This window comes from Montipora capricornis, chromosome 3, assembly GCF_036669925.1.
Source record: "Montipora capricornis isolate CH-2021 chromosome 3, ASM3666992v2, whole genome shotgun sequence".
NCBI lineage: Eukaryota > Metazoa > Cnidaria > Anthozoa > Scleractinia > Acroporidae > Montipora > Montipora capricornis.
The window spans coordinates 22,601,249-22,612,616 of NC_090885.1; the positions used below are offsets into that span (position 1 = coordinate 22,601,249).

The 11,368-nt window shown below is 41.5% G+C and overlaps 2 protein-coding genes across 3 annotated transcripts; one reads left to right on the plus strand and one right to left on the minus strand.

The window, feature by feature from the left end:
• The first annotated feature begins 2,567 nt into the window (after window positions 1–2,567).
• LOC138040939 (substance-P receptor-like) lies at window positions 2,568–5,363 on the plus strand. Its single transcript, XM_068886674.1, has one exon. It carries the CDS (start codon window positions 2,776–2,778, stop codon window positions 3,940–3,942), a length of 1,167 nt encoding a protein of 388 aa, XP_068742775.1. The 5' UTR covers window positions 2,568–2,775; the 3' UTR covers window positions 3,943–5,363.
• Window positions 4,706–11,368, minus strand: LOC138040931 (fibrillin-1-like). 2 transcript variants are annotated; one of them, XM_068886663.1, is made up of 5 exons: window positions 11,050–11,342; window positions 10,568–10,717; window positions 8,004–9,482; window positions 7,263–7,511; window positions 4,706–6,107 (listed from the first exon to the last, which is right to left on the minus strand). In XM_068886663.1, exons 1-5 carry the CDS (start codon window positions 11,207–11,209, stop codon window positions 6,022–6,024), a joined length of 2,124 nt encoding a protein of 707 aa, XP_068742764.1. In that variant the 5' UTR covers window positions 11,210–11,342; the 3' UTR covers window positions 4,706–6,021. The 2 variants fall into 2 exon arrangements, with proteins under 2 accessions (XP_068742764.1, XP_068742765.1); XM_068886664.1 differs by lacking the exon at window positions 10,568–10,717 and having other exon boundaries at window positions 11,050–11,368.

Below are 11,368 nucleotides of genomic sequence, written 5' to 3' on the forward strand. Positions count from 1 at the left end.
TACAGCCAATGAAATAAAGTGTTCAACAAGAGGTACGACCCTACCCCGAGAATTTAAGAGACACTGTGAAGTTAATTGTCTGCATTTCCAGCCAGCCATAATTGAAAAGATTAAGCTAAGCTTTGTCATTAATTGACTTTTTAAAAAAAGTTATTGTCACGAAATATGATATCAGTAAGTGCTTATTAGCGCAGAAGATCTTGAGCCCGGTGCTGACGGGCGCAAAATTGTTACCCAAAAACTCCCAACATTGTTGGGTGTTATATGTTGCGTCTGTTTGCACACCTGTTGCATGTTTTCTTGGGAGTTGCTGCACGAAGTTTGAAACTGCTCAAACCTCCGAAAATTTCTTTTGTTTTGTTATCCCCGAAGCGTAGCGCAACATTAGGCTGATTTAGCAACAGAACGGGAACGTCAGTGGCGACGTCGCGCGCAGCAAAACTACCAATGAGAATTTAGAATAGAGAAAAAAAGAGTGGAGTCTATTCTATTCTGAATTCTCATTGGTGTTTTTTCTGTGCGCGCCGTCGCCACTGACGTTCCCGTTCTGTTGCTAAATCAGCCTATTGTTGCACCGTTTGCACAACTTTTCCAACATTGCGGCCATGCAAGCGCATTATACATGGTCTCCATGGAGATAGCAAAACATTAATGTGTCAATGACAACAAGATGGCAGCCGAATTTTGTAAGTTTACAAAGTCTTGTGGGTCGTATCCTTCCCAGAATACACTGCACGACCTTGGGAGTTGTTGCGTCCATTGGGTTTCCATTTGCACACAACCGTGCTAACATTTGCAGAACTAACAACTCCCAACGATGTTGGGAGTGTTGCGTCCATTTGCACCGGCAGGATTCAGTTAAAATCCCTTCTTGACCCGCGAAATAACCCTCGTGTATCTGACAGCCAAAGGGTCCTTCTTGCCCTTAACGGAAAGTTTTTCAACGAATGAAACAATTATTTACAGAGCAACGCGCCTAACCGTGGCCACCCGACAAACTTTCACACTTGACAATATTATGTATAAATACGTCAACTCAACAACCCATTCTATGGTGTTCAACTTACAACTGTGAAAAATTTGCAAGGAGGCGTGACTGTCAATCAAATTCACACATCCTGATTGGCTTACAATTTGTAAAAAGCTTCGTTTGGTGGCAAAGGTAAGGGGCGTCGCTCTGTAAAAAGATATTGGCATGCTATAGGTTTCTTTAATTCGGTGTAATTTGTGAAACCTACGTTTCGACTCTTTCTCACTGTTCGCCTGTGATTTTTTAGGAGAGGGTACATATTTTAATTTTAATCAGTTTTTCCTCCGATACAAGGCTCTTCATCTGTCAGATCGCAAACATTAATTGGTTTCTTATTTTGCTCCTTTTAAATTAAAGTTAAGGATGTCGTTATTATGTTCAAACATTCATTCGAATGGCTAATGATTTCTTTCTCTTTCTCAATAAAGAGATAAGGTTAATCATTGTAAGAGCGTATATTTTTATTAAAAACTGAAAACGTTTAGTTTTGAAGATGGTTTGAAAGAGTGATTAGTACATGAAAGCGCTTGAAAAAAAAAGGTAACATTGAATCCTGAAGACGCATCGCTCCGTAACAAAATTAAGCCTTAGTATTTCTTTTTCTAATCAGAATAAGGGTAAAAAACCACAGATGGATAAAACAATAGATTTACAATGGCTTCGGAGCAAACAAACTTAAATAAGGAATTTTCCTGAGCACAAAGTCGGATCGAATAAAATGTTTTTGAGACTGGGGCGTTGGGTGCGGGGGCAACTGAGGTCTTAAATAATACCGCGTTTTGGTCGCGGTTTTGTCGCCGGCAACTCGAAGTCATCGATAGAAATCAGAAGACAAACTATTGCAGCATGAGAAAATGTTACCATACCCTCGAAAAGAGATGCTATTGTGTTCTCACATCATTATTCTATGTGTTTTATAGCAAATAAACGATTTTCAAGTTTGTTCTTTATTTTCAGCGGTATATCATTGCACTTGATAAAAACACTGACTTGGTTGGCCGAAAGAAAAATAGTCATTAGTTTGTTTTTCTTGAAAATCCACAATTATGATTTGGTTCTTTATGAATACCGGTCCCTTATGACAAAAGACCAACAAGTGTAACAATCGAAAACAACAGAGTTTTCAATTTTTTCTCGTAGAGTTCTAATTTTGAACCTCCGTAGTTTTTCTGTTTATCAATTAAAAGTAAGAAGTAATAGAAATTTTCACAAAACAAAATACACACTTAACTTTATATGCTATGAACATGTGTTTATCGAAATTCGAAACCAAATGAACGAAAGTCCCGAAAGTGGAAGGCGCTTTCCGCGATGACTGTCAACGCTGTCACAAAATTCTCAATTAAAATCCAAAAAGCGCTTTAACCAAATTGACACCGAAATTAGACCGATCTTCAGCAAAAGGAAGTAGCATTTAAAAAAAATTGCAAATGTCAATATATCATGAATATAAGAAGCTTGAATTAGAAGATATTTACTTCTATAAGTCATTGTTATTCGTTTCTCTTTTTTCTAGAAAGCTCCGGACGGGATTCCCACGACATATAAAGCAGACAGCGCGTCTATTGGCTCTGTTGAGTAATCGGCTCTAGCTTATCAGAACAAGGCTTTAGCGTCTTGAAAGCTGACCAAAACTTAATCATTGAGTGCAAAAGCTCACTTTACGGCTTTGGTCGTTCTTGAGTCTGTAGCGCCGCTTCGTTTCAATCCCTTTTAGAACGGTGTTAAACGTTACTGATCTTGACATGTTTAACGAAACCATTGCTGCGGCAACGAACTCAGACTCAGCGTCTTGCCCGGAGCCGAATTCAAACGAGTCTATAAAGGGGGTTAAAGCGGCAGCTTACATTGTGGTAATCTTTCTATCTTTTTTCGGCAACGCGGTAGTGGTACGTGTGGTCCAAAAAAACCAACGAATGCGCACAATCACCAACTACCTTATTATTAACATGGCCCTGGCGGATCTCCTGACCACAGTTTTCAACATGTTACCGACGCTGTACTGGAATTTTTGCGGCCGGGATGTGTGGGCTGTAGGAGGGTGGGTTGGCGAGACACTTTGCAAATTGTTGAACTTTGCTCAGTCGGTCTCCATTACAGTTTCTGTTTTATCCTTGTGCGCGATTGCCTTCGATCGCTTCTTCGCTATTTCAAGGCCTCTGAAACGAGTCATCACATTTCGGATTGCTAAAGGAATCATTGGAGCATCCTGGTGTTCGGCGATCGCAATCTCCGGCCCTCAACTTTACGTTTTGACAGTCACCGGGGAAAGGGGTCTCGCTCAGTGCGTGGAAAACTGGGCTCCACTTTTCGACCAAGCCACCGCAGCTCGCGCCTACACCGTTACACTCTTTGTTCTTCTCTACGCACTTCCACTGGTAACTATCGCATTTCTTTACACAGCTATGATGTTTAAACTGTGGCGAAGACGGACGCCAGGGCACGAACTAACTTCAAACCAAGACAATAAAGACAAAACCAACAGAAAGGTCTTGAAAATGTTGGTTACCGTTGTCATAGTCTTCGCGTTGTCGTGGCTTCCGTTATACGTGCGAATGTTTCTGATGTTCACCGAATCGCATCCGTTCACTTGTGGCTTGCCGTATGACATAGACTTCCTCACACTTTTCCTTGGGCACGCCAACTCAGCCGTCAACCCATACATTTACGTGATTTTCAACGAGAATTACAGAAGAGGGTTCAAAACTGTCCTATCCGTACGTAACAGGGGTAGTAAAAGCTCATCAGAAAACACAGGTCGAAGAACAAAGTCGAGTAGGCTTCAGGAAAAAGATGTAATGATAGCTTGCACAAGATTGCGCGAAGGTAAACCCGACTTGCAAGGGAGCGAGGAAGACAAAACAGAAAAAAAGTTGCCATTGAGCACTACGACAGAAAATATTCAAATTTGATTGCATGGTTTAATTTACCATCATATCAATATTACAATGACACTTGCGGAAAAATCGTTTAAGTTGTTGGTACTTTATTAATAATTTCCAATTTATCTTAGAATCGACCAAAGCGGTCTCCTATGTCCTATTCGATAGTAATAATTCATTCGACGCCTGTAACTCGCATGTAATTCAAGTTGAGATCCAAAAACTTGTTGATTAACGTGGGAAGTCAAAACGGTGAGACCCATGATATCAACACTGACAACTGAGCAGGTTTTGTGCGTTGTGGCTGTGCGTGTGTCTTTGGTCCTGGGGGAGTGATCGTTTCATGTCTGAGATTAGACGGAAAGATTGCAAATCGTATTCATTTCTGTAATTAAAACGAATTGTATTTATGGATTGGAAATTTATCCCCTCATTCTAGATGAAACTTCATAAAATACAACGCTGTGGTGTTATGTGTTATGGCTGTGCCTTTGGCTCTGATCGTTTCATCTCTGAGATTAGTTGTTCACAGAACTAAGCTCTATTCATCCGCTTTGGTCTCAGCACCTTTCAATGATACAGAAGAAATAAAACAAGGAAGGATTTTAATAATTGTCGGCACGGAAGCGAAATTTCCGGAGAGCAAAACAAGCGATAAAACCATTACGAAAAGTAAATGAATAAGCACGAAAGCCGGTTAATTTTAACTTCTTTTCGTACTCAAAAAACAAGAACTTTTTCCTTGACCAACACCCCCCCACCCTTTTACAATAATGGCTCACAAATTTACTGTTTGTTTCTTTCCAGGTCAAAATAAAATAGATATCGTTTATTTCGGATCAGTGGTTTTACTTTTTTCTTTTTTTTCCTTCATTACCTTAGCTATACAAATATATTATACAAAATTACAAAAATATCATTAAAAAAAATAAAATGACGTAATGACTTAATTAGAAATTCGAGTTACAATCTTCTCTGAAGTACAATTTTAAACTAGCAATAGTTCTCACTAAATCTACCCTCGCCTTTAGAAAGTGTGACATTTATTGCTGGAATTCAAGTTGTGGGGCTTCTGTATGGCAGGCATTGGTACTTTTGTTTTTGCCAATAAATGTAATTACGGGTGTAATGTAATGAAGCACATGTTGTGCACACCATGAATATTTTGCTCAGAACAATCTGATTTATGAAAACCATGTATAGCATACACTATGATTATATCGAGATTACAGCGTATGGAAAATGATCCAACGCCATGCTTCCGTTTCTTTGGGAAGACCTCGCGGCTGACGTGGCAAACAAGGTCGAAGTATGTATCAAGATTACCCCCATACCACGCTGCGGCCCTGGTGACTGCTGAAAAAATTTACCCGATACGACTACGCGTGCCTAGTTTCCAGAAACATCAGGATCATTTCGCCTATCTAGTGCGATCGAGATATGGGGGGGGGGGGGGGGGGAAAAAATAGTTAAATATTTTGTCGTCATTGGATTTGAGGTTTAGGTTGCAAAAAACATGCGCCCACCATTTAAAAGAAAAAAAAATTAAAGAAGTATAACATTCGCCTCGTTTGCAGCAAATGGCAAACGTCAGATTCAAATTTGTGTTTGTCAGAAGTAGCAGAGACAACTTAAAAGAACAAAACTTTCGTGGTTGCATCTCAAGTTTAGCAGCCTGACTCTTGCCGATTGTCGTTGCACATAAACGCAATGCTGAATATTTCTCAGTTTATTTGTAATCTGCTTTCTCCGAGAGAGACAGCCTCCTGCGCGACTCCGGTCCCACGGCGTTCCGGTGGACCGGGGTAACGGAGGCTCTGGGAACGAGATTGATCCTGTTTTCCTTTCACGAGCTAATTCAAAACATAATAGATGAGGTGGTTAGTAACCAGTCTCTAGCGGAGACCCAGATAACAATGGTGTAATTGTTGGAGTACGAACAAAAGGAGCCAAGGAGAAATCTTTTGTTTTCGTCCACCAACACAGTGTCTCCAGCTTAATTAATTGCATAAATGCTGGTTTTCTGCTGATTTTCTGCTGATGTCACGCTCTGTTACTGTATATGAACATTGATGAACGATGGAGATATTCGTATTGTCATTGTGGAGGTCATCCAATACAAATACGAATGATCGCCCAAGAAAGCAGTAATAGACCAACTTCACGAGCGGGTAGCAGACCACTCGCTGCAGAGGCTGTGGGAAAAAAATAAAGTGGATTATTTAAATGGCAACCAACCAATCTTCAGTATGATCAGTTTCTTGACGTGCCACAAGTCGACTTCTCGACCTCTAACGAACGAACGACGATGAAAGTAAACCGGTAAAACGCACGGAAGCTTAACCAAAAAGACAACGACGACGACAACACCACAAAGCAATAGGTTAGCTCTGTACGCACGGTTTATATTTTCGCACATCTCTACGCCGTTTTTAAGGAAGCTTACGAAACGAGGACGACGACGGCTACGAGGACTTCATTTAAAAATACGAGTTCGCGTTATTCATATCACTACGAAACTATTTCATGTAGTTCCGCGTTAGAAATGTGTAGTAACTGTCGAGGAATTAAACTGGTGTGAGTGAGTTGGAAGCGTAGAGAGTGAACTGAAAATTCATCATCATGTGCTAACGTCCTCCATAGAACCTTGAATTTGGTCATCTCACGTCGTCATTTAGGAGATGACGGCAAAGAAATGTGCGAATGTGTAAAACGCACGTGCAGAGCGTGCAGAGCCATTGTTTTTGCTCACTAAACCTATTGTTTTGTAGCGTCGTCGTTGCTGTCGGCGTCGTCGTTTCGTAAGCTCCCTTTTATCCTGACAACGACGTTAAATGAGCAAATTTGAGCTTATGTGGAGGACTTGAGCACACGACAATAGACCTTCAATTTTTCCTTCTAACGACCGCGTCGTTCACACTAATTTTATTACTGTAATATTGGTACACACGACGACTTCTCCCAATCGCGAAATGATTCCATCGACGCGGAGTTATATTTTCAGATGACGTCTGCTGGGACGTCGTCGTCGTCGTCGTCGTTGTCCGGACTTATGCACGCAAATGCATAGTCACTTGACGTCGGTAGTTTCGTCGGCTTTCCGACTTCCACTGATCAATAGGAGCAAACGACTTAAGATCCCTCCCACCGACAGTGCCCGTTTTGAGGGTCTTTACAGCTATGGTTACATAGATCAGATGAAAGTTGTAAAGGGACGTTGACCTGAATCACTTTTGATCTCAGCTCCAGCTATGAAGGCGCTTACTGATCAACTAATTCGCGAGTTATCACTTGTATTTTTCTAGTGCTGCTCATTTTGATAACTGTAACCGGAGGTGGAGCCCACTCACCTTTACACACTTTACCATTTCCATTGTATCCTTTGTAACAACTACAACGATACGAGCCCACCGTGTTTATGCACGTGGCTTTCTTGTGGCACTCGTGAACACCCTCTTCGCACTCATCATAATCAACACAACGCATCCCATTGCCTCGAAAACCGCGACCGCACCAGTGGCAGTCATACGAGCCAGGATTGTTCACACAGCGCGAATGTGAACTGCACCTGTCAGTCCCATCTAGACACTCGTCGATATCTGACAAAAAGAAATCGTAAAAATCAACTTTGTGAGTAATACACAGGAATTCTCTCCGATGGCAAGAGTTATCTAGATATTGCCCAGTTCAAGCCTGGATTTATTTGAATTGCATTTTGAAATACGAAGGAATAATACAAGCGTAGACAAGAATCGCCTGACCAAAGGGTCGTCGAAATGACTCTGCTGCAACACGATCGATGCTTGAGGGATCTTTCTTAATTACTCCTTCGATTCACATGCCAATCAACCCTTTTAACGCTTTTAATCATTTTTAACGCCAGTATTCATGGCGATAACAGTAAAATCCACTAATAACATTAAGCAGTGTAGCCCTTTGGCCCAATCTTGTGCGTTTTGATTCAGCAACTATTGATCGAACTAGGAGGAAATCATAGTTGAATGAAAGTAGCAATAAGGACAGGCAGGTTCCTCGTCCCTTTTGCCGAACCGAAGTTATTTTTGAAACAGCATCCCTTCCCTTGCACTTACCATTGCAAGTTTTTCCATCTCCGCTGTATCCCGTGTCGCAAATGCAACTATGCGAGCCTTGAGAGTTAAGGCAGGTTGCATAGGTGTGACAGCCGTGGGTGCCTCTCTGGCACTCGTTAATATCAGTGCACGACCACCCATTGCCTTCAAATCCCTTGCGACACGTGCAACTGAATCCACCAACGCTATTTGTGCAGGATGCATGACAATTGCAATTATGGATTCCCAACTTGCATTCCTCCACATCTTTGCAAGTCCACCCACTGCCTTGGAAACCATGGCGGCATTTGCAATGATAGGATCCGATAACGTTTTTGCATTCAGCAACCTGACTACAGCCATGGATGCCCACCTTACACTCGTCAACATCTTTACATACCCAACCATCTCCTTGAAAGCCACGAGTGCAGGTGCAGCTATGAGACCCGACGGTATTTGTACAAGTAGCATGCTTATTGCAACTGTGGGTTCCTTTCTTGCATTCGTCCACATCCGTGCAAGTCCACCCGTTTCCTTGAAAACCACCGTGGCATGTACAGTTATAAGCACCAATTCTATTTGTGCAGTAGGCATACCCACTGCAGCTGTGGATTCCTTCCTTGCACTCGTCAACATCCATGCATACCCAGCCGTCTCCTTGAAATCCGCGACTGCAAGTGCAATTATGCGACCCGACGGTATTTGTACAGATGGCATGCTTACTGCAATTGTGGGTTCCCTTCTTGCATTCATCCACATCTGTGCAGGTCCACCCATTTCCTTGAAAACCACCGTGGCATGTACAGTTATAAGCACCAATTCTATTTGTGCAGTAGGCATACCCACTGCAGTTGTGGATTCCTTCCTTGCACTCGTCAACATCCATGCATACCCAGCCGTCTCCTTGAAATCCGCGATTGCAAGTGCAATTATGCGATCCGACGGTATTTGTACAGATGGCATGCTCACTGCAATTGTGTATTCCCTCGTTGCATTCATTCACATCTTTGCATACCGATCCGTCTCCTTTGAATCCATTAAGACAGGTGCAATTGTATGCGCCATTAATGTTGCTGCAAAATGCATGTTTACTGCACTGATGGGTTTTGGCTTTGCATTCATCAATGTCTTCGCATGTCCTCCCATCCCCTTGGAAACCAGAAAAACATGTACACTCATGGGAACCTATGACATTGTTGCAGTAAGCATGCTGACTGCAGTTGTGAGAGTTATCTTTGCATTCATCGATATCGGTGCATATTTCACCATCGCCCTGAAATCCTTCCAAGCAGTTGCAGTTGAACGAGCCTATAGTATTATTGCAGGTTGCATTTACACTGCAATTATGGATCCTAAGACTGCATTCATCAATGTCTTCGCAACCTCGTCCATTTCCCTTGTAGCCAGGAAAACAACTGCAGTTGTAAGAACCATTGGTATTAATACATACAGCGTTGGAAGGGCAGGAATTCAGTTCTTCTGAGAGACACTCATTTAGATCTAAAACAAAATTACCTTACTATTAATAATTATTGATAAGCATAAACAATTTTAGTCTAGTCAAGTAAATTTTTGTCACACTGTTTTATAGTAAAACGTAAAGATGAAATATGGGGTTACATATACATGCACAATGAATTCTTCCCTTTTAGAACCAGGTTCTAGGAAAAGGGTTTTTATTCAGTATTGAAGAGGTCAAATCTGCACTACTACCCACTTATATAAAAATAAAAATTTTCCGCTTATATGGGAATACATTATTTACACTTTGTTTCGTTTCCTCTCAGAAGGCATCATCAACGTGTGCACATTCGGATAAGCTGGTGAGAAATGTGAAGCATGAGTAGCGCAGACACGATAGGGTTGTAAATGGGCAGTGAAATATGAAGGTCCCTAGTAGAACCCTTGAAACGCGAGAACGTTGATCTAGAAACCTGCCCAGGGAGCATTTCTGTAGGGTTTAGGAGAAAAGAAAGCCCGATAAACGGATTTTCCGTTTTGCCTTGAGACGAATTAAACGAAGCGGCAGCTAATAAATCGAGGTGCGACTCATAAGCGTTGCGTTCTCTCCTTCTCCCCAATTTTCTCAAGTTTTTAATCTTGTCCCATTATTCAAAATATCGAAATCCTGTTCTTTGGCCTCAGCTGTTCTTTGCTACGAAACCCATGAAATATGCTCTCTCTAAGCAATTCTAGGCAGGCCATGCATGGCTTACCAGTCTGTTACGGGACGCCATGAAACGAAAATTGCAAGTGTTTCGGTTTTTTGGAACGTTTTGCCCGAAACGATGAATTCCAAAGCGTTCGTTTTGAAGAATTGTTGCATGACATTACAGAGTCAGAGCACTGCCCGAGGAATAGATCAACTCCCGTTTCAGCAGCTCACTGGTATTGATTCAAAAGCGTGACATGGTTATGAAACAGTTTCCATACCAAGGAATGAAATGATACATGAATATATTGAACTGCAGATATGAAATTGAATGAAGCTATGATCCTCGCAGTTATGAACGCAATTTTAGTAATTACGTAGAGAAGACTCAAAAAATGCAGGACTTCAACGGGTCTTAAACGAGTTTCCATACCGTGACAAACGACGCCATTTCCTAGGAAGCCACTGTTACAAAGACAGGTGTGATTCTGGCCGATGGCTGTACAAAAGGCATTATCGCCACACTGAGAGTCATTCACACAAGCAACAAATTTAACTTTGCCTCTCTTGTCCATTGGTTCATCTTTTATGGAAGGGTAAGAAAATAAATGTTATTCTTTTTTTTGTAAATACATAACCGTAATATTTAATAAAACCAGAAACAGTCCCGGCAAGCCCATGATATCGAGCCCGTTTTGAATTTAAACGCAATTTCCCGAACCGGGCGTTTTTCTTGAAAAGCAGTGTGAAATTTAGAGTAAATTGGCCACGGCTGAGCTGATGATCATACAGATGAACAAGTAAAACTGAAAATGCTGAGCGAAGCATCTGTCGGAAGTGGTGTGTATGCTTAATTTAGTTTCAATGAGAGTCTGAATTTTATCTAAGATACTACTAAGCTATTTTGTCACTCACCATTCGAAACAGTTGATCTACACTGTGGTGTCATTAAGGAAAAAAGCCAGAGCGCTAAAACAATAATTACCACCACTGTCACCACAGCTACAGCCAACAACACTACGAGGTTGGATGAGAAGGGTGACTTCTTTGTTTCGTTCCTCTTCCTTTCGTTCATGATGGATTTTTGTAAAATAGTACTAGAAGAAATCGCAAAAGCCCGTACTAACGTACGTTTTCACTCTCCGATTTTTTCTCACGCTGCTACCTTCATAGAAGCGTCTGCCGTTAACTACTTTCCAATTCTCGGAAAACTTTGGGAAAAATCCCTGCACTT